The following is a 23,271-nucleotide window of genomic DNA, read 5'->3' on the forward strand; positions in this document are numbered from 1 at the left end:
CACAAATGAATCATGGAAGCATAATGCTGAATAAATATAGCAGAGTACAAAGAACCAAAGAGTGTGATGTTTATGTAAAGTGTAAAACTGCAAAACAAGACTTTATATATCCATCCCACGCATAAAGGACTGTCTGGGAGTGAGAACCAGTCAAGTCAAGGCTACCTCTGGGGGAAGTAGAGAAACCTGTCTAGTAGCAGTATCCAAGCAGCGTTTTTAGGTTTGGTAACATTTTATTTCTAAAAAGTTGTTATAAAATTTGTTAAAAATAATAGTTGTATGATTTTTATCTTTCTGCCTGTGAAATGTTTCATAATAAAATTTTAAAAGCAAAAATGATACAGATAGCCTGACCAGGCAGTGGCACAGTGGATACAGCGTTGGACTGGGATGCAGAGGACCCAGGTTCTTGACCTTGAGATTGCCAGCTTGAGTGCGGGCTTATATGGTTTAAGCAAGGTTCACCAGCTTGAGCCCAAGGTCCCTGGCTTGAGCAAAGGGTCACTCGGTTTGCGGTGCACCCCCCTCCCCCCCATCAAGGCACATATGAGAAAGCAATTAATGAACAACTAAGGTGCTGCAACGAAGAATTGATGCGTCTAGTCTCTCTCATTTCTGTCTAGTCTCTCACATTTCTGTCTAGTCTCTCACATTTCTGTCTGTCCCTCTCTCTGACTCTGTCTCCATTACAAAATTAAAAAAAAAAAAAAGGATACAGATAAAGAAGATAGACGAACCTTAGGGAGTTTTTCATGAACAGAGCTCCACCTGAGCTGAGAGACAGAGAAATGCACACTTGGGTTTCTGTGTTGTTGCTGCAGATGGAGAAATTGGGATATACATTTATCCAGGTTCCTTAGACCCTTCTCTGTCTGTATAAAGCAGTCAAGTCACATTATGTGTTTTCATGCTATCCTCAGGCGCTTTTGAGAAGACTGCTGGTTTTAAGGAAAATAGTACCCAAAGAGACTAAAATAACTGTGTAAAAAATGTTACATGCTTAGGATTGTATGGTCACTTAGGGACATATTTTGTTGCTTGTGGCTCTTTTTTCCTTTTTCTTAAAGCACTTAACCATTTCTGTGGTGTGGAGGGATTGCAAAGAACTTGTCCCTCCAGTGAAAGTGTTAAGTGCTGTCCAGACTGGGACTTAACCTGTTTATTCCTCTCTGTAACCTTAAGTGTCTTTCTCTAGAACGATGTGTAATAGGTCGTAGATGCTCATGAATGTTGGTTGGTACATGATTTGAGAAAAGTATACTGAAGAACTAATTTGAAAAAATTTTTTCCATTTATTTTCATAACTATTATCACGGTAACTGTTGTCTGTATTCCAGGAATTTTAGGAGTCCGTATAAAGTCTCAGCTCAGAAATTTTATCTAACAGATTTTTGGGGATTAAGAAGCATGGATTTGTTGTCTGTAGCAGTCCCCAGCAGTAGCTAGGAGAGAAAAGGGTCACAGCTAACTGAGAGTTGTTTTTCTCTACATTCACTAGCTCTGTGGTGAAAGAGAGGAAGGAATTCAGATTAGGATGTTGTTTGTAGCAGTCACTGGCCCAGAAGAGTTCTCCTGTACAAAGCAGATTCATCAATTCTAAAAGAAGTCTGTCTTTGTGGTAATGGAAATGTTCCCTATCTTGATTGTGGTGGTGGTTACACAACACATTTGTCAAACTAATTGAAATAGTAAATAGCTTAATTTTATTATGTATAAACTATACTTTAGTAAAGCTGGTTTAGGGGAAAAAAAAGATGAACCAAAACAATAAGACATCCAAAGGTTAAAACTCATTTCTGAAAAAGGATATAAGATGAAGGATTTTAAAGAAGTTTTCTTTCAAAAGATGTTCACATTTATATATGTTATGTTAGTGCTTGAACGTGATGAGGAATATTTCTGACAAAAATTAACCTATTTTAAAATGAATTGTGGCTCTTTGATTTTCTTTTCCTTTTTTTTTTTTTTTAAAGCAGCATTTCCCAGCTCAGCTCACACTTGACTGAATACACTGATCGATGATCTGGGGATTAACTAAACCTTCTCATTTCCTGCTCTCCCTGTCTCCCCTCCCCAGCAGGCCAGCGGGCCTTTGTTGTCTGGCATGGGGACCGAGATAAGCCGCCAGGGCGTGTTTGTATTAGAGAAATGGTTGTAGATGGAACAGTTATAAATAGACTAACAGGTTTTAGAGGTTACACAGCCTTTGTTTTGGTTTAAGTCAAAAGGAGGGAAGAATAAATAAGATCTTTAAAACAAGACAGAGTAGTTTACATAGGAATGAAGTGAAAACGTAAATTTTAAGGGTTCCTACTGACGCCCTCCCCTCTTTTAACCAAACTATTTGAATTTGTTTTTTGGCAAGTTGAAAATGTTTGCTGGCTGTGGTTGTATTTCTGTAATTATGCAGGCTGACTTTATTTAAATCAACGATAATTTCGAGACCTACGTTAGTTCTCCTTAAAAGTGCAGAATGCTCAGTTCTAAAAGTCTTTGTGCTGCTAAAAGGTATTTTATTCTACTTTTTTCCAGCTGTACAGTTTTGCAGTTTAACTCAGCAGTGGTACAAAGAGGTTATCACCTAGAAAGAGGGATATTGTTGGATTCACATAAAATAGGTATGTTCATCTTTATAAAAGATGGTGACTCGAAATACTAAGCCAGATGTCTTTTTTTACTTAAAAGATGCGGTTCTTTCTTGTCGCCAGTTGTCTCAGGTAAGAAGCATTGCCGCTTTGATAGGGCTGCAGAGTTGCCTAGAATTGCAGATTGCTGATGTCAGCCAGGTTGCTGTTTTCAGCTCGCATGCTTTCATCTCAGTAGTCTCACCACTGCTTTGACCTATTTATATTGTTGCTAGAATCAAGCTTTAAATACTTCTCTAGTGTGAGCTCAAATTTTAGAAAGAAAAATAAGTTAAATAGATATGAGGGGCATCTTATCAGATATTTTTCTTGTTAACAAGAGTTTAACTTCCTGCTTACTAGTGAGTGTCTGATTGGAGAAATAAAAGTCAAGTCATCTATTTTTTAAGTAGCATCTCAGTTCTGAATGAATGTGTGCTGAACCATCCCCGCTTATAGTTCTGTTTGGGGAACATGCTCACATTGTTTAAGCTGCCAGTCAAGACAGGAAGGGCCTCTGGGACTCTTGTGTGGCTTGTTTACTCTGTTTCCTGGGCGCTGGGTGAGCTGTTCTAAGTATGGTCCTGGGGTCTGCAGGGTCAGCCATCGTTGTCATTACACCAGGACATCATTTGCCTTTTCTTACTCATTCTCTCACAAGTGTACAGTGGAGTTTGACAAAGGCTGACTGATTGTGATATATCTCAACAATTGCATGCAGAATCAGGAGATATTTTCTTAACTCAAAAAAGATTTGTAGAAACATACATGTTACTCATTTTCTAATTTTCTTCATTTAAAAAATTATAGTTACTGGTTTTAATTATTGATGTCAGCGTTTAGTGGGGTTATTGTTAAATGAGTTAGTAAAATCTTTAAAGTTGAAAAAAATTACTTTCCAATATAGTAAATATTGACAATTCATAACCCTTATCAACAAAAGTTCTTTGAACTCCTCAATAATTAAGAAGAGCCCTGGCCGGTTGGCTCAGCGGTAGAGCGTCGGCCTAGCGTGCAGAGGACCCAGGTTCGATTCCCGGCCAGGGCACACAGGAGAAGCACCCATTTGCTTCTCCACCCCTCCGCCGCGCCTTCCTCTCTGTCTCTCTCTCTTCCCCTCCCGCAGCCAAGGCTCCATCGGAGCAAAGATGGCCCGGGCGCTGGGGATGGCTCTGTGGCCTCTGCCCCAGGCGCTAGAGTGGCTCTGGTCGCAACATGGCGATGCCCAGGATGGGCAGAGCATCGCCCCCTGGTGGGCAGAGCGTCGCCCCCTGGTGGGCGTGCCGGGTGGATCCCGGTCGGGCGCATGCAGGATCTGTCTGACTGTCTCTCCCCGTTTCCAGCTTCAGAAAAATGCAGGAAAAAAAAATAATAATAATTAAGAAGAGAGTAAGGAATTATGAGTCTAGCAAGTTTGAGAACCACTTCTATAAAGCACACGTTGACTCAATGAAATCCTTTCAAAATATTTTATCAGTTTTTAATAGCAAAATCTGTGTGAGCTATCTTTAATCATAAGTTAATAACTTATTTTTTAAATAGTGTGATAGTTGAAGTTTACCTTGTGAAACTCCTAAAGAATTTTGAGAGCCGACAGACAGCTCAGTTTCCCCCTTTCATTTCCTTACTTTTCACAACCGCAGCATTTGAGCCCACCATTGATTTGTGTAGAACTAACTTTTCTGGCCATGTCATGTAGAACAAAGTCATTAACTCCCCCAGAATTAGAAAAATCACTGCCAGTGTCACCACCGTCACCAAACAACAACCAAAGTATTGCAAGGATGTCAAACTATTTAGTCTTTGGGCTTGATTTTTTAAAAACAGATTTGGTGGCATGTTTTGTCCCATTTAGTGTAGGGATTCAGGGTGATTTGGCATTTTTGTGGTACTACCTCCGAAAAGCTATTGTTCTCTTCCTTTATGAGGGAAATCTTTTGGGCCAAATAGAAAAGTTGTACTTGTGAACTTAGCAGATAAACCATAACTGCGAATGCTGCCTTATAGGCAGGGTTTTTGTTTTAATTTTTAAATTTATTCATTTTTAGAGAGGAGAGAGAAAGAAGAGAGAGAGAAAGTGGGGGAGCAGGAAGCATCACCTCCCATTTGTGCCTTGACTGGACAAGCCCAGAGTTTTGAACTGGCAACCTCAGCATTCCAGGTTGATGCTTTATCCACTGCGCCACCACAGGTCAGGCTAAAGGCAGGGTTTTATGTTGATTTTGAGCAGCAGATTTTGGGGACTCAAGTATAAGGTCTTAATTTATCTATGAAATTTCAGCTTCCTGATTTGACCCTTCAGCCACACTTTGAGATCTTTTAAATCCTGAATCTGACATTTAGCATTTTTTTTTCAGGATGGCATACATCAACAGATGCACGTGGAAATTGCAGGAGTGCTCTTTGAGTTAGTATATTTGTTTCCATCTACTAAGTCTCCTTTAAGTGTAGCTTATCTGTGTGTGTGACGTAAATGTACAAGGACAATAGAAGCTACCTGTTGACCCTGCCTCCTGTCTCAGAAGGGAGGTCAAGAAATATTTTTCCCAAGGCTATACTTGTACTTGGTTTTGGTCTTACCACTATAAACACAGGAAGTAGTTGTCTGAAAATTTCCTGGTTCATCCTCAGCGTAATCCTAGGTAGAATATGTCGTAGTAACTTTTGACTCCACAGTAGGCAGTTGAGAGAGAATTTTGTTTTCATGTGCCTTCTTGGTCCTACCAAAATACTGATTGAATTCTGTCTAGTTTAAACTATAAAGATAATTAACCAAAAAAGCAGGAGATTTGTTTAATAAAGCATCACCAAGAAATGGTGATTATGAAAATCATTTCCGATCATCAGAGCCCGTGTTTCGGCATATTGTTGCATCAATTTTCTGGGGACTGGTATGTGACTAGTTAGTTGTACACCATGGTTGTAAACTAAAAAGTCACCTGCCCTCCCAGAGTCCCACCTTCTTGCTTCACCATCTGATACAAGGTGATTTAAATCCTTTTATGGACCAGATATTGATGCAGTCTCCTGAAAGCAGTGAGTTGCATCCACAGGCTTGGGAAATGAACTGTAACCTTGATTCCAGTGCTAAAAGGCAGTAAGCAGCTTGGTCAAGTGGATATGTCTTGTTTCTCTGTTTCTTTCATTTATTTATTTATCTTTAGAGAAAGACTTCAAATTATGCTCATTCAGAATAGACTTCTGTGTAGTTCCAGGTTATGTCCATTTGCAAATGCCAAAAAAAAAAAAAAAAAAGAAAAGAAAAAGAAAGGTAAATAGCCACTTGTGTTAATCATAATTCTCCAAAGAAACAACCATTGGAGGATAAATGTATATATACTATAGGAATTGTCTTATGTGGTTATGGAAGCCAACAATTCCCATAATTTGCTGTCTGCAAGTTAGAAAACCAGACAAGCAGGTGGTATAAATCAGTACAAGCCTAAAGGCCTGAGAACTGAGAGGCCACTGGTGTAAGTCCTGGAGTCCGAAAGCTCGACAGCAGGAGCTCCAGTGTCTGATGGCATGTCCTGGCTCAAGAATAGAGAGAATTTGCCCATTCCTCACCTTTCTGTTCCATCAAGGCCCCCAACAGATGGGATGACCCATCCACATCTGAGGGCAGATCTCACTCAGTCTACTGAATCAAATTCTGATCTCTGACAGACCCAGAAATAATGTTTGACCAGTTATCTGGACATCTCCTAATGCAGTCAGGTTGACACATAAAATTAACCATCACACCACTAAACAGGACTCTGTTAGAAACGCGTGGCGTGGCCCCCAGGAGGAGAGGTGCTGTGACCCTAGTGTTTCACAGGGCAGGTGGCCACCTTGGAAGGTGATGTAGACGGCGACTCCTGTGGTAGACGCTCTTCCAGGTCCACTGGCACACAACCTTAGAACGCAGGGAGAAGGGCATTTTAGGACAAAACAAAAATGGCCATGCTTTGTGTACTTGGTGGCAGTAAGAAAGGTAGTTAAAGGCAGCAGTGTTTACTTACTCTCTCGATATATAAGGGAGATTTGCGCATGGTAATGTGTTTATTCATAGGAGATGCTCAGCTTCCTTTCACCTCCTTTCAGTCAGTGCTTCTGCTCCCCCCCACTCCCCGTCCCCTGATGTCCACGTTACAGCAAGCTCTGAGCTGGGTGTACCTGGTGGCCCAAGCCCTGGTGGCACTTGTGTTTTCCTGTAGCTCTTTCATGGCCTTTTGACCTGTAATGGCTACAGAGTGTATATAAAGCTATATTTAGATTAGATATAGAAAATATCACATTCCTAGTGTCTTATGTTAGGAATAGAGTAGTGGCTTGAACTATGAGTTGCTGCACTTTAGGTGTTCATTGCTTGCTTTCTCATACAAGTCTTGATGGGTTGGAGGGGTCTCCAGCTGAGCCAGTGACCAGGGGCTCAAGCTAGCCACACTCAAGTTGGTAACCCCGCGCTCAATCTGGTGATTCTGTGTTCAAGCTGGATTGGCGCTTGCTCAAACAAGCGACCTTGGAGTTTCGAATCTGGGGGCTCAGCATCCTAGGTCAACGCTCTCTCTACTGTGCCACCACCTGGCCAGGCAGAAAGCATCTTTTAGGTTGGATTCCCATGTACATATGCCTGGAGTTATGTTTGGCCTTAAAAGAATAGTAATCTTTGATCCCATTGACTATCCCTACTCCCTCTGCCAAAGTCACTAAGTGTTCCCAAGGTTTTGTGTGGACAGTCTTCCCACCAGGAATTGCCTTGTGGGTGGAGGTGGGCCCTGAGGGGCTGAAATGCAACTTTAAACCAGCTGTGCAGCACCTAGAAGGGAGGCCATGATGTCCCTGGTAGTTTTTCCTCTTCTCTGCAGTCTTAGTATCTTGACTACCAACTCAGTTTGTGTAGACATTTCTGAATTATACAGTAAACCTCTAGTACTCATATAGCTGTCACCATATTATGACCATCTTGTGGGAAATGCATGAAAAGTTTCTTCTAAAGATATCTTCTTCAGCCATACAGTATGCAAATATTAAGTTACTTCTAGTTCCCAGATTTCTGGGAAAATGTTATTATCTATTTGGGCTCTTTAAAACAAGTAATTTGGTCTGATTTCACCTGAATCTGAATCTAGAGAAGTTAAAAATACAACCTTGTGAAGTTGTTCCTTTGATGGCATCCATCTTCATATCCTGGTTAGGCTGTCTTTGGCTTGATCGCACTCTCATATCTGATGCCAGTAGAGGGCCTAGAGTAGCCTGTTTGGAGGGCTTTGGGGGCTTTATGGTATCTGGTAGGTATTTATAGGGCTGAGAAGGTCTTTTCTGTGTAACGCAGGTGAATTTAAATTGATTGTTGGTCCCATTCTGGTTTGGGGGCCTCCTCCATATTGCATTAAGGAATCTCTGTACTTGTTTTGTTGGTCATTTCTGAACTCCTTTTCTCTCTTTCTACACCCACCTCCGCACGCTTCCTTTATTTTTTTAATGTTGTGTTAAAACCTTTTCCTGGAGGAGGATAGAACTGGTTCTAAGAAAGACTCAGGTTGGCTATTTAAATCAATGAAAGTACTATATTAATAATCATGAAAGATCTCGATGCAAGATCTCAGCCTTGGATATTGTACTTGTATTTGAGATGGCTATGTTGTATGTTGTTGATAAAAATAAACTAGTACCCTTTAGCAGCAGCCACCTGTCTCTGCTGCCTTCCTTTCTCCCTAGTTTACCTTTATTCGTTCTCATTCTGAATGTTTTAATTTCAGTTCTGAAATTAAAAAAAAGTTTCCATTGATTGGGTGGAAGGGAGAAAGAGAGAGAAGCATCAACTTGTTCCATTTAGTTGTGTACTCTTTTTTTTTTTTTTTTAACAGAGACAGAGAGAGAGTCAGAGAGAGGGATAGATAGGGACAGATAGACAGGAACAGAGAGATGAGAACCATCAATCACCAGTTTTTCATTGCGCATTGGGACACCTTAGTTTTTCATTGATTGCTTTCTCATATGTGCCTAGACCGTGGGCCTTCAGCAGACCGAGTAACCCCTTGCTCGAACCAGTGACCTTGGGTCCAAGCTGGTGAGCTTTTGCTCTAACCAGATGAGCCCGCGTTTAAGCTGGCGACCTCGAGGTCTCGAACCTGGATCCTCCACATCCCAGTCTGACGCTCTATCCACCTGCCGCCTGGTCAGGCGTGTACTCATTGATTGCTTCTCACAAGTGGCCTGACTGAGGATTGAACCACGACCTCAGTGCACCAGGACGATGCTCTATTCACTGAGCCACCTGCCTTGCACCTCAGTTATGACTTTTTAATTCATTCTTAACCTGTTGGCTGACATTCAAAGCTCTAAAAATCATCCTCTGCTCCCAAAACACCCACCATCAGGCTAGCTTTTCCCCTTAACCCTGGTAGGGATGGGTTTGTCTGTTAAACTATTTCCTTAAATTTACATAATTCTTCATTTCAAAGAAACCCAAGCCAAGGAAATGGAGGAATCTCTAATTGAACCCAGAATCAGCTGCTCCCTCTTTTTTGCACAGAGCCACTCCTGTGGAACTACTGTAAGCAGATTGGAGGTGCTCCTGTTAGTGCTTTCCAATCACTTGGAATCAGTCAGTCTCTTTCTCTCCTCTTTAAAGATAAAATGGTGGGAAATTATTTACTTCCCAGTGGGCTCTTCTATATTCAGAAATATACCCCAGGGTGCCTTTACAGAGGAAGCTTTTTATCACATTCTGTTTAAAATGTGTCATTTATAACAACTTTGACCTTTATGCAATTGTATAATTATATCACTAGTCAATAATGAGGCATATTTGTCAGAAATACTTGATATGCTTCTCGAATTGTTGTAGAAGTATAGATACTTCTACCTAATTTGCTACATGATTTGCTTTTGTATTGCTATTACTAGCATGCTTTTGAATTGGAGAAAAGCAAATTTATAAGCCACCTCTTATAGCTTGACTCTTTTCATCTGAAAACAGTGGTAGTAATATCCAGCATTTACTGAGAGCACATCCACTCTACTTACATTCATTTAGTTAATCTCACAACCTAATGAGCTAGAGACTATTAATTTTTCCTCATTTTATATATAAGAAAATTGAGACTTGGCAAAGTCATTTGCCTGAAGTTACAAAGCTTAAGGAAGTTGCAAAGCCATGATTCAAACCCTGGTGGTTAGGGTTGTATTAGATGATCAACTAACTCCACTTCTACCTTTACTTTTCTGTGATTTTGAGCAGAATCTTTGACTACTGGCTAATGGGAAGAAGATGGTTTTCCATGGTTAACATTTGAGCAGCACCATATGTCTGAGGTGGCTCTGGTAGCCATTACTGGGAGAGGGGTTTTACTTTGCTTCCTTTCGTTCCTCAGTGCATACAGCTTCCATAGAAGATATTTTAATTGTAAAAGTTTTTTAGGATGGTAATATTAGCTAATGCAATTATTTTGATGTAGAGCAGGAATCCCCAAACTACGGCCCGCGGGCTGCATGTGGCCCCCTGAAACCATTTATACAGCTCCCGTCGCACTTCCGGAAAGGGGCACCTCTTTCACTGGTGGTCAGTGAGAGGAGCACTGTATGTGGCGGCCCCCCAACGGTCTGAGGGACAGTGAACTGGCCCCCTGTGTAAAAAGTTTGGGGACCCCTGATGTAGAGAAAACTCCCTTATTTTATCTACTTGGTTTTGTCTGGGGAAGAAATCTAGGCTTAAGGCTGAAAGATGGAACCCAATCATAGACATCATCTTTTTCTGTCTTTTCACTTGTCACATGGCTTGGTGATTCCACTAAGGTCACCACCCCCAGCTAACTATTGCAGGCAGGACTAGGAATCTGAATTACCTAATTTGAGGTTAGTACCCTCTGAAACAGTTTATTGCCCTTTATAGATGTATAATCTTTAACCAAATTTCTGATCTATTTAGGAAGAGTGTGATTGCAGCTGCTTAAATTTCTTTAAAACATGTTTACTTTGAGTCACAATCTTTGTTGTGTTATATCTGTGAAATTGAGAGTCTGGAGACTTTTTTGATGCAATGCTGCCATTCCCTGGTTATTGAGTAGAACTGCATTTGAAAATCCAAAAGGCTTTCCACTACCTTTGTGAAGTCTAGTATTAGGAGTCATAAGTCTATGTACAAATAACCCAGAGTGGTAATTATGTGTATGTGTGTGTAATAATGAATTGTGTTTGGTTTGGAAGATAACAGATACTATACCTCAGAAGGTGTCCAGGGTCACTGGTTTGGTTCTGAAAAATAGACATTGTACAGTCACCAGTTAGGGTGCTTTAGGTTATTTCTGTTGCCCTTAAGTTAGGTATGTAACAAAAATAGGTGAAAGTATAGATTTTAGAACATTGTTGCTAGGACTGCTAGTTGATCTGAATTCCTTTGTGCTCTACTAAGTAACTCATTACTGTGGCACTGAAGCATCCATGATTAGTAACTCAATTACTAGAGATCACTATCAGCTCTTGAGGGAAACCTCATTGTTGTGAAGAAATAACTCCTTGAAACTCTTCTGTGAAGCAGTGGTTATATTCCCTTACAGAGAGAACAGTTCTCTTTTGAGTACCTACTCAGTTCCCCGTGCTTTTCCATCTTTTGACTACTTTCAGTAGTCCTATTAGGTAGGTTTCAGAACTCCCACTTTACAGGAAAGGGTGACTCAGTGAATCTTAGTAAGATGCCCAGAGTCATGTGGCGGGGAAATGGGAGAGCTGGAATTTGAACCACATCAGACTTTCCAGTATTCTGTTACCTATGGTCCATATTCTTCACCTAGTAGTGCTTGACACAGGTTTTATTCTTGCCATTCTGATTTAGATTTCCTAAAAAGGAAACTGTTAGACCATTGGTTTTCAATTGGGGTAATTTTGTCCCCAAAGGGGACATTTGACAACATTTGGAGACATTTTTGGTTGTCATAATGGAGGAATACCACTGGTATTTAGTGGTTGGAGGCTAGGGCTGCTATGAGCATCTCACAGTACACAGGACAGGTTTCCGCACAGACTTGACTGGACCAAGTGGTAATAGTGCTGAGTTGAGAAATCTTGTGTTAGTATATTTAGTGAAGTGAGCTCATCCCCGAGTTCCGTCAGACGGACTGTCCCTTCCCCTGATTGATTGTTTGGTTGGTTTGTTTCTGTGCTCTTTATTACCTTGCCTGGGAATGAGACTAGCTTTCCAGCGGCTCTCCTGTGTCTCAGTGTTTTTTGCCTCCGTGCCTATGGATTGGGTCAGTAGTGGGGATAGAAGATGCCATTTGTCCCGGCGAGTTAGAAGCCCACTGTACAGCCAGTAGTTGCAGCCTCCTTCACAGCCACCTGGCATATGCAGTTTCCCATTGATGCGGATAGAGGGTAATGGAACAACGGAGCCAAGAACTGATGGGCCATATCTTTTATTCTAGCCCACACCCATCAGGCGAGTACACACAAACACACTGGGCTCCAAAACTCACTCACTCAGCGCTCACAAAGCTACTGACATATCTGAGTTTTCCTAGAATCAAAGGCCCCCACCAGCTCACTCAGTCCCCTCTGGTTCCCATCTGCACACCTCCATCTTGGCCACCTGCCTCCTCTGCAACCACATGGCCTCTTCCAAAATGGCCTCCTCGCTCCTCCTCCTTAAAACTTTTTGGTGGTACAACTCCTCCTCCAGCACATATTAGCATAACCAAACCCCTTCCCAAGCAGAAAGGTAATTAGCACTATCATATGGCAGCAGCATCACGTGAGCAGCGGCCATTTTTAACAATAAAAGTGAGCAAAACCAGAAAATACAGATTTTACAAATTTATTTGCCCAACACCCACTGAAGGCCAAACTCTTCAGGATTCAAGTTCTTCTCAGTGTCATGCAGAACTTTTCCTTGTGCTGCACGTGGATAGACCACGTGCACCTGCACTTGTCTTGTATTTTCTCTCTCTTTGTATCTTTCTCAGGTCTCATCCCTTGCCTAGAAAGAATCCATTGAAATATTTTCTGTTTTTTCCAAAGTCATATTTTACTTCCTTTATAATTCCCTGCTGGAAATAATTGTTCCTGTTTATAAGCTCCTATATGTAACATTTATTATTATTATCATCCTAATTTGGCTTTGTCTTCCCACCTGCAGTATATAAATAGTGAGAATGTAAAGTGCAAAAAGGGATGAAAACTCTAAAAGTGCCCGTTATGTAGGATTATTTTGGGTATACAGTCTTTTATTGAAATCAGTAATGCTGCCCCTATTTTTATAAGCCTATGTATTTGGCACGATTAAGTACAAAAGAAGATTCTTGATATTTATGATGTTGACTTAGGAATAGATTTCTTCACTTTTGGGTTTAGTCAAGACTGTTGGCAGTTTTTTTTTCTTTCTGTTTTTTTTAAATGGCTTAAATATTTTAGCAAAGGTTTTCCTTTTCTTTCTTTTCATTCTTTCTTTCCTTTGAGCCTTTCTGGCCTGTTAGTGGAAAATATGTATATTTACATAAGTTAAGCAGAAAGCGTCCTACTTCATTAAAAAAGGCTCCTTTGACGTAGCTGGGGATTGAGCCATCGCCTTTATAACTGCGAGGCATTGCTCAGATTTTAGCTCTTTCATTTCTGACCCGCTGACTTGTGATGAGAAGGTAGAAGCTGCTGAGTGATAAGCAGTCACGTTGGTGACAACTCTTACGGCCCCCACCTGGGCTGGGAACGTATTTGACGAGGCTAAAGGAAGCTCTCGTTTGCTGGCAGGTCGAGGTGTTTCATGACCAGGACATAGAGTGGTGCACCGCGTTGTGTAGCTCTCATTGCCTCCAAATGGAAGGACAGTGATCCTCTATTCTTTGAACTAGCAAGAAAGTTAACTTTTAGGCAGTTAAGTGTCCCACACACATTTATGAGACCCTGATCATCATAAAATGATGATCTTCATTATTCACAAATATTTATATATGAGGTATTCTATTCTCTGGAAATTTGAAGATAAGCTAGGTCTGTGCTCCATGGACTCACGGTACTTGCATCACCCCCCTGGATTGCTATGTTAGTCTGCTATATAGCAATAGCTGCCAGTTAAGTGGCTGTCAAGTGGAGGGAGGATGTAACTCAGTCTGAGTGATTGGTAAACCAGGCCTTGTTGGAGAAGTGCTTTCTAATTTATTGCCCTTAATGGCTGCACAGTGTTTATAAATATTTATAATACAGTTGACAAATATTCACCAAAATGATTAAAAATTAAGATAGGGGGATATATTCATTTAGTAATATGTAGTTACTGCCAAATAAAAAAATACAACAATTGAATGAATTAATCAAACTGGGGAAATTTATACATTCAGTATGGCCTCCTTTGTTTCCTGAAATGAACAACTTTGAAGGAATCAGGTCAGAGGGGTGCTGTGGCTGGGATTTAGAAAAACTAAAAATTGACCTCATAATTGACTTATGTGTTTTTAGTGATCCTGGTGATAATTGTGTGTCTCCCTCTCTGCCTGTCCACCTGTTTCCAGGGGCTTTTGTTCTTGGGTGTGGTATGCAGCTGTGGGCACCTGAAACCCTGTTCCTAACGCTGTTAGATTTTCCTTTTCAGAGTAAGAGGGACCACCTACTCATGAACGTCAAATGGTACTACCGTCAGTCTGAAGTTCCAGATTCTGTGTATCAGCATTTGGTTCAGGATCGACATAATGAAAATGGTAAATATGCCCTTCTGGTTTGCTTCTTACACTTTCTCAGCTTTGGACAAAGTTCTTTCTAAAGACATGCATTAATAGAGAGAAAATAAAGCTTCTTATAAATAAGGACGTTACTGGAATGTTCATTTTTTACTGAGTTCTCTCATTATTTTGCTTTAAAAACAACCTGAGCGTGTGTGTGCCACCGGCATCTTCCTCTTAAACTTGGACTAGAGATAGGTCTTGTTTGGAAAGGATAGTAATTTTCTCACATACAATGAACTAATAATACTTAAACCCTACAGGATTGTATTTCAGTTTTCTCTCTTTTTCAGTTGTCTAGTATTGGACTTATCTGTATTCAGAGTTTTGAAGTTCAGTTTTCAAAGCAAAGCTTTCTTGGCTGTTTTGGAATTCAGCTTGCATCTTGACTTTCAGAACAAGAGGAAGGTTGTTCAGAGTATCTTTTAAATTATTTTTCCTCTGGTATTGTAGTTTCTACCCAATAATTTCATTGATATATAAGATATGTATATAAAATGTACATTACATTTGTTCAGATGTATTATAGTTCCTTTTCATTGATTTTTGAGAGGTGCTAGGCCTCATGATAGCTGATCCACATTTGTTATCCATTAATTATGTCGCTCCCCACTTCTAGATAAGGAAGTTGAGGCTTAGAGATGCTGAGGAAGTGGCCAAGGCCGTGTGTCCTCAGAGTGGCGGTTCCTGGGCAGGGATCCAGCTCTGTCCCTGATGGCTGTGCCCCTCACACTCCACACTGCTTTTGGTGATAGGTTTTTATTCAATAAACCGTCATCAGACATAGTTTTGAAGAATGATAGAATGACGTTCTTTTATATCTTACTACTTTTACTCTCCTTTGAAGCTATAAAAATTTTTGTTAAAAGAGTTGAGTATGGTTTATTATTAAAAATAGTAGTTTGGTCCCCCCCCCCCCCGGCGGAAACAGTGTAGTTTCACCCCATCCTGAACTATTGAGCAATAAAAAATAAGATGGACAGGATGGCTAAATATTTAGTAGTTTACAAGTTGCTGAAATGTGATCGTATCATCCCTTTTAAAAACAAATTTGTGCTTAATGCATTTCAGCAAACTTTTGGCGCTTAAGTAAAGGGTGTAAAACACACCCAGCAGAATACTCTGTTTCTGTTATTACTGCTCTGTATTATTTCTCTTTGTTTTGCTGACCAGGCCTGGTTATTTATTGTGCTTTCTTTAGTGGACAGTGACACTGAAAGAAAAATTTTGCAAAATTTTCCTAATTGTTTTGGGAAACTCAATTTTAATGTCCACTTAATGAATTAATTTTTTGACAGACTCTGGAAGAGAACTTGTCATTACAGACCCAGTAATTAAGAACCGAGAGCTCTTCATTTCTGACTACGTGGACACCTACCATGCTGCTGCCCTCAGGTAAGTGTCAGAGGCGTGGTCTTCCTGTGAAGGAGGAGTCATCAGATAGGAAGCAGAGGCTGAGCTCTCCTGATCTCCTAGTCTGGTTACCCCTGTGGTCTTGGACGCTGGCGTCCAGTGTTGACTCTGTATTGAGGGGCTCAGAGGTTGCCTGTATTTTCACTAATGAATGTGTGTGGGAGGGGGGAGGGTTTTTTTTCCTATTTCATTATTTTATACTCCATAGTTGTTGTTTTCTTATCTTTGTCTTCTTGAGAGTTATTATCCTGGTATTGGTTCCTAAAGCATTCAGGGTAAAGTGTTGTGATGGTCTGCAGGTAGTTTCCTAAAGATTCAGCCTCTGCCACTAGAAAAGACAGGTAAAGAAATGGAGAAACAACTAGGGCAGCATGAAATTAATTGAGCATGTAATTTTTTTTTCTTTCATTTTTCCGAAGCTGGAAACGGGGAGGCAGTCAGACAGACTCCCACATGCGCCTGACGGGATCCACCCGGCATGCCCACCAGGGGGCGATGTTCTGCCCCTCTGGGGCGTCGCTCTGTTGCATCCAGAGCTATTCTAGCGCCTGAGGCAGAGGCCACAGAGCCATCCCCCGCGCCCGGGCTGTCTTTGCTCCAATGGAGCCTCGGCTGTGGGAGGGGAAGAGAGAGACAGAGAGGAAGGAGATGGGGAGGAGTGGAGAAGCAGATGGGTGCTTCTCCTGTGTGCCCTGGCCGGGAATCGAATCCGGGACTCCTGCACGCCAGGCCGACGCTCTACCGCTGAGCCAACCGGCCAGGGCGAGCATGTAATTTTTAATCTACACATAGTGTATAGGATTTTCATTGACCTAGTCTTTCAATTTTCTGTATGTATGAAAAATTTTCTAAAAGGCTTGCGGTAGGGAGAATATATTGAAGACTTAATTCTGACACAGAAGGTAACATTGCAAGCTATTCTTAATATCTTAGGTAATTATGCCAAAAAGTGACCACAAGCACCTGCTTTGTTTTGTTCCTTTCAAGAAAAAGATACACATATATTCTGGCATATTTTGTATATAAATGGAAGACTTTGGGCTTCATACCTGGTAGAGAAAGTTAAGGCAAGTAATAACTTTCCCCACTGGAAGCAGTAAAGTGATTGGAGAACTGCTTTGTTTGTTAAAGAATATGTTTGTTTGTTTGTTTTTCCTCTCAAAAAGGCCATAGGGATATGCTGGCTTTTAGCTGAACTACAATAAGATATAATCATTTCTCGATTACGTTGCGCAGATGGGATTTAGTAAAACCATCTGGATGGAGTCTCTTGTGCAAAGCTCCATAGCTAAAGCCAATTATTTCAAGGCAAATTAGTATCAACTTTTAATATAGGGCTAGTTTTGACAAACTTTTGGGGCAGATAATCTTTCATTTGGTCTCTGTTGCACCTACTCAGTTCAGCCGTTGCAGCTCAGAAGCTGTGGGCACCTCACATGCGTCGGCTGGGCTCCAGCAGAACTGTGTTTATGGCCCTGAGGTCTGGGCTTCATTTCATTCCCGCGTGCTATGTTTACGGGCCCTGAGATATGAGTCGCATTTAATTCCCGCGTGGCGGGAGCTGTATTACTTTTCTTTTGATTTCCTTTTTGCTGTTTAAGAATGTAAAAGCCATTCATATAGTTCCTGGGTTCTCCGAAAGCAGGCATTGGGCCAGGTTTGGTGTGTGAGCCAGTCTGCTGAGCCCGCTGTAGGGAAGGAGTGGTGGCGGTAGACTGGCTTCCTGTAGGGCTTGATCGTTATATTTGGAGAAGTCCATGGTGTTTTATAAACTTTTTCCAAAATTCACAAAAGCTTTTTATGTCTTTGTGGCTATGGCTTATGGGTCATAAATTCGCAAGCCGAAGAAGGCAAGTTTATGGAAAATTGGATGGATTGATGGAACCATTAAATGTTAGCTGGGACAAGTGGCTTGGCCTGGGGGGGGGGGGGGTTCTCATGTATCCTGCTTTGCATGTTTCCCCTGCTCTTCTTGTCTTGTTTCATTTGTTGAAATAAATGATTTCAAGCAATTTAAAGTTGCAGTTAAGACAAATATATGAGGTATGTATGCAGCCCTGGTTGTTTAACATGTTTTTACATTAATTGCTTAAAATGACTATATCTGAGTATTTATCAGAAGCTGTTCTGATTTGTAGAGTCTTTTTATACCATGTGAGCATTTGTAAAAAAACTCTTTGTCCTCGATAATTCCAGCTGCACCCAGATGAGTGTAGTGGGGTTTGCAATCAGACATATTTGTGGGGTGTCCCTTCACTGGCGACTCAGGGCTGGAGAGCTCAAGTGGTAATTCCCTGTTTTCTTCTCACCATGTAGGTAAGTAGAGCGGTTATTGATTAGTTTTTATTCTCCTGTGGTATTTTCTTTAAAGGGCCACAGAGTGGTTTTATATAGCTATCATTCTAAATTAGGTACAAATAGAACATATCTTATGTCACTTAACAGTTTCTTTTCTTTTTTCTTTTTCAAAGATGCCAGATGATAGTAGTCACATAATTACCAAAAGATCTGGCCTAGCAGGCGCTCAGTAAACATTTGTGGACGTGTTGACAGTTGCCCACATCTGGAGCTCACCTGTCTGGGGTGCATTGTTGTTGCCTGGTTCTTGGTGGCAGGGTGCTCATTGTAAGGTCACCTTTTGTAGAAGCAGGATTGAATGGCAGTGCCTCCAGGAACCTCTGTTTACACCTTTCTTCACCAAAACTCGATTACTTTAATTTTAAGTTGTTGGGGGGGGAGGGAATTAAGCTTTTTCCTTCCAATTTTTCCTTCATCACTTATCCACAGAAAATTTTTTTCTTTCTCCATAGATACAAAGCAGTATTGCTAGAAGTAAATCAAATTTTGAAAGAGTGCCAAATAATCCATGGGCACATGAAAGAGGGCCAGATGACTAGAATGAAAAACAAAACAAAACATGGAGGACAGAAAAGAACAAGAACAGAGAAAGACTGATAGTGTTAGTGGTTAGCACCCTTCTTCTCGAAGACCAAAGAGCCCAGCAGTGTGGATTCACTGAGCTCACAGCAAGTCCAGGGGGACTCGGGCATTCCATTCACTCGGGGGAACAGATGGAGGACTTCCTTCTTCGGGGTGCTAGGGTTGTTAGGTTATAAAGGGGAGAGGGCTTTGTCCTTCAGCTGTTGTGTATCAACAGGGAAACAGTCCCTCTGCAGCCTCTTCTGTGTGAATTGAGAGTGAAGCATTTCTCTACCCAAAGCAGGTCTATTTCTGGAAGAGACTGTGGTCTGTACGGTTGTAGAAACCTGCGCTGAGGTCCTGCTTATGGCTCTGCTGCCACTCCTGATTCTTGTCTGGGCTGCCCCTGATCCCCAGCCAAGTTTCTACAACTGCTTCTTTTTCTTATTATATATCTTTATCAGTAACCGTAAAGTAAAGTTAGGCTCTTGAGGAGAGTATTTTTGAGTCCTCTTTATATCCAGGTAAGTGTTTTGGCTAACCCTGGTATAATTTAAAACAAAAACAAAAAACCATCACATTGAAATTTGAATCCTGGTTCTGTCACATAGTGTTGTGATCAAGGCCAAGTTTGTTAACCTTTGAAGCCATCCTTTTGACAGACTTACTGAATGAAGGTCATAGGATTAAGTGGCAGAACCCTGCACCAAACATACATCTTCTGGTTCTGCACAGAGTGGTTCATATTAGAAGCATGAGTAGTGCCTCTGTGCCTTGATGCTCAATGGGGTTCTTAAAAACATCAAAGGGAGAAAAGAGTCAATTATACATTAATTGTAATTCTGTATCAAGTTATTGATGTTGCAGTTACTCAGCATTCATTTATTTTAGTTTTCTGTGGCTAGTAGGATGGATTAATTGGCTACACAGACTACTTCAGTTATGGTAGAAGAGATTAGCTCAAGAAGCCATCTCTAGATGCTTTGAGAATGAGCAGATAAACCTGTTCCAAGAATAAGCAGATACATTTTATTAAACTAAATAAAAATTGTAACTTGCAGTTTGTAGGCTGTTAATTTTTTTACTTTAAAGATAATATTTTATTGATGGTTATAGGATCTAGAATGATTGCTTTGTGATTGGACTGTGAACTGTGACCTTTCAAGTACACTGTGCACGTGTGACAGTGACTTCTTCAGTACCGACTGTGGAGGGCAACATAGGAGAGTATAAATGTCTCATCGGCTTGAGGGCTCTTTTCCAACTTTTTCATTATCTGCTTCCTACTTCAAGTAATCATTTGTTAAAATTTATCCTAAAGTAGGTCAGGTTATAAACTATCATCTTATTAGGAATTCATATTATAGGAATATATTTAGTAAGCCCAGGGCCAAGAAACCCTGAACCAGCTGTTTAGGGCTTCTAGTCTTTTCATCTTCAATTAATTTATCTCCTTACTTTGTTATGAACAGGCAGGATCATATATATGCAGTGATTGAAATGGATTAATCACATCTTTATATGAGTCCCCAAAATTCTTTTAGTCCTGCAAGTTTTGTTTTTTGTTTTGTTGTGTTTTTTAAGGTGAGAGGTGGAGAGATAGTGAGACAAACTCCTGCAAGCCCTGACTGGGCTCCACCCAGCAACCCCTGTTTAAGGCCGATGGATCAATCGAGCTGTCCTCAGCACCTGAGGCTGACGTGGATCAAATGAACCACTGGCTCCAGGAGGGGAAGAGGGAGAGAGAAGGGGGAGAGGGCGGGGAAAAGAAGCAGAGGTCACTTCTCCTGTGTGCCCTGACTGGAAATGTAACCCGGGACATCCACACACCAGGCTGACGCTCTATCCACTGGGCCATGGGCCAGGGCCAGCTCCTGCAAGTTCTTAACACATTTCATGATGCCTCAGAGGTCTTAGTTTCACAGTTTAAGATTAATTTCCTGGTTTTAATCTATCATTTTTATATGTGCAATAACTTCTACCTACAGCATTTTTATTGTCTTGTCTATATATACTTAGTACTTCATTTAGACACCATAACTTGTCAGTCATTTATTTACTTGTTCAGTCATTATTTCACATGTTACTGATCCCCCTGTAGGGGAAGGACTCTGTAGGTACTGGGGACACATAATGGAATAACTCACTCTCTGCCCTTGAATACATCTTATAGTCTTCTTAAAATTCTTTTATTTGAAGCCACTTTTAGACACACAGAAAACTTATAAGTACTGAGTTTCCATATATCCCTCCCCGAGTTTTCCTCAGTGTTAACATCTTACATAACAGTGGTACAGTTATGGGAACCAGGATATTAGCATTAGTGCAATACTGTTGACCTAAAAACCCTATTTGAATTTCTCTAGTGTCTTGTTTCATTCAGGCTGCTATAACAAAGTACTGGGTGACTTATAAACCTCATAGTCCTCGCCTGACCAGGCGGTGGTGCAGTGGATAGAGCGTTGGACTGGGATGTGGAAGGACCCAGGTTCGAGACCCCAAGGTTGCCACCTTGAACGCGGGCTCATCTGGCTTGAGCAAAAAGCTCACCAGCTTGGACCCAAGGTCACTGGCTCGAGCAAGGGGTTACTCAGTCTGCTGAAGGCCCGCGGTCATGGCACATACGAGAAAGCAATCAGTGAACAACTAAGGTGTCACAACGAAAAAAAAAAAACTGATGATTGATGCTTCTCATCTCTCTCCGTTCCTGTCTGTCTGTCCCTATCTATCCCTCTATCAGACTCTCTCTGTCCCTGAGGGGGGAAAAAACAACAAAAACACCTCATAATCCTCAAGGCTGGAAGTCTGAGATCAGGGTGCCACAGTGTTTAGTTCTCGTGAGGTCCCCTCTGTGGTTTGTGTCCTGCCGGCCTCTTGTATCCCCACATGGCCAAGAGCATGGAGGGGAAGCGCATTTCCCGTCCATCACCACAGTCCCGCCCGTTTCTACCCTTCCTCTTTCCTCTGTAACTTCTTCCTTCAGCAGTGGAAACTTAGTTCTTGTTTAAAATGTATTTATAGTTCCTTATTTTTATTCAGTTTGAATGCATATAACTTAGTTTTAGAATTTATAACCCATGTCCCTGTGAGAAACACATTTAGAAGTTGCTTACATATATGTAAGTTCTGTTCTTACACACCTTCCTAAGTGTGGTTGTGCTACTCATTTGTAATAGAGTTAGGTTCATTTGTTAGACTTCGCATTTTGGTTTTGGTTCTTCCCGGTTGATTTGGACTGTTTTGGGGGCGTGCAAGGGTGTGTGGGCTGTTGCTGTGGCTCTGAGGCTCAGGGCTCTACAGAGACGGTCTCATCCCCTGCTGTCCTGCTCCAGTCCCCATATCTTTCCTGTCTGCTATAGATAACTGGTGCGTCCTTCCTGCATTTTCTTTTCACAAATGAGCAGTTTTACACGTTTATTTTCTTATAACTTCTTATCTAAGGGTAGCTTACTATAGACACTCTCACTCTTTGCTTTTTTCACTCAATGCTATGTTCTAGAGATTGCTCCATATCAGTGCACAGAGAACTCTCTCATTCTTTTTTATAACTGCATAGTACTCTGCTGTGTGGTTGTGCCATAGTTGATTCAACTGTGCCATGTGCATTTTGTGTATGGGCGTTTTGGCTGTTTGTAGGATTTTTCCATCATGCTGCTGCTGCACTGAAATGTCCTTGTGCATGTATTTTCTTATTGTCGGTGTGTGTCTTCAGGATGGGCTCATAAGAGAGTGCTGTGTTGAAAGGTTCATGTATGTGTGATTTCCCTCCAGAACACAGAACAGTTTGCATTTCCTCCAGCAATGTAGGAGGCTTTCTCTTTTCCCATCTGAATGCATTGTTTGATTTTTTAAAATTTTGTGTCTGATGGGTGAGAAACTGTATGTCAGTGTTTTACTTTATTTTGCTAACAATGAGTGAGTGAGCATTTTTTTCATATGTATGAAGGATGTTTTTGTCTCTTTTTTTTTTTGATGAGTTGTCTGTCAATAGATGTCTCTTCTATTTGGTTTTTGTCCTTTTGTTTCTCACTTTTTAAAAGTTTTCCATTTATCTGTTGTATGTTGCAAATATTTCCTCCCACTTCTCTCACTTTTCTTTTAATTTTATGTTTTTTAATTGTGCAAAGGTTTTCTGTAGTGAAATCAATCAGCGTTTCTTTTATTCCCTCAAGACTTTTGAGTCGTGGTCAGAAAGCTTTTCCCTGCCCAGCTGTCCCGGTGTCATTTGTTTAAAAGCCTGTCTTCACCACAACAGTTTGAGTGCCACCTTGTCCTGTGTCATTGTCCCTAGTATTCTGGCTTTGCCAATGTGTTTCCCTCTGTTTATGTGTCAGCACCATACTGTTTGAATTATAGAGGCTTTAAAGTGTGCTTTAATGTCTGATAGGGTTGGTTCCCCACCTCTGCAGCTATTTGTTTTTCTATGTGAATCTTAGTAGTAACTGTTTCAGTCCGTGAAATAGGTAGTTGATGTTTGCATTAGGACTGCAATGAATCTACAGATGAAGCTGTGGGTTAGTGCCAGGATGAGTCTTTCCTGCCGAGAGCAGGGGATGCTTTTCCACTTGTTCATGTTGCTTTTACATCTTCTAGGGTGTCTAGGAGTTTTCCTCTAGAGAGTTCCC

The 23,271-nt window shown here is 41.1% G+C and overlaps 1 protein-coding gene across 4 annotated transcripts in view; it reads left to right on the forward strand.

Annotated features, from left to right (window-relative positions):
- RERE (arginine-glutamic acid dipeptide repeats) overlaps window positions 1–23,271 on the forward strand; it is a 433,372-nt gene that overhangs the window by 250,582 nt on the left and 159,519 nt on the right. For all 4 annotated transcript variants that reach the window (XM_066270541.1, XM_066270544.1, XM_066270542.1 and 1 more), the window contains 2 exons: window positions 14,188–14,293; window positions 15,613–15,709. In XM_066270541.1, coding sequence (XP_066126638.1) covers window positions 14,188–14,293; window positions 15,613–15,709 — 203 coding nt within the window. The remainder of the gene's footprint in view (window positions 1–14,187; window positions 14,294–15,612; window positions 15,710–23,271) is intronic.

The sequence above is a fragment of the Saccopteryx bilineata genome, chromosome 3 (genome assembly GCF_036850765.1).
Source record: "Saccopteryx bilineata isolate mSacBil1 chromosome 3, mSacBil1_pri_phased_curated, whole genome shotgun sequence".
Lineage (NCBI taxonomy): Eukaryota > Metazoa > Chordata > Mammalia > Chiroptera > Emballonuridae > Saccopteryx > Saccopteryx bilineata.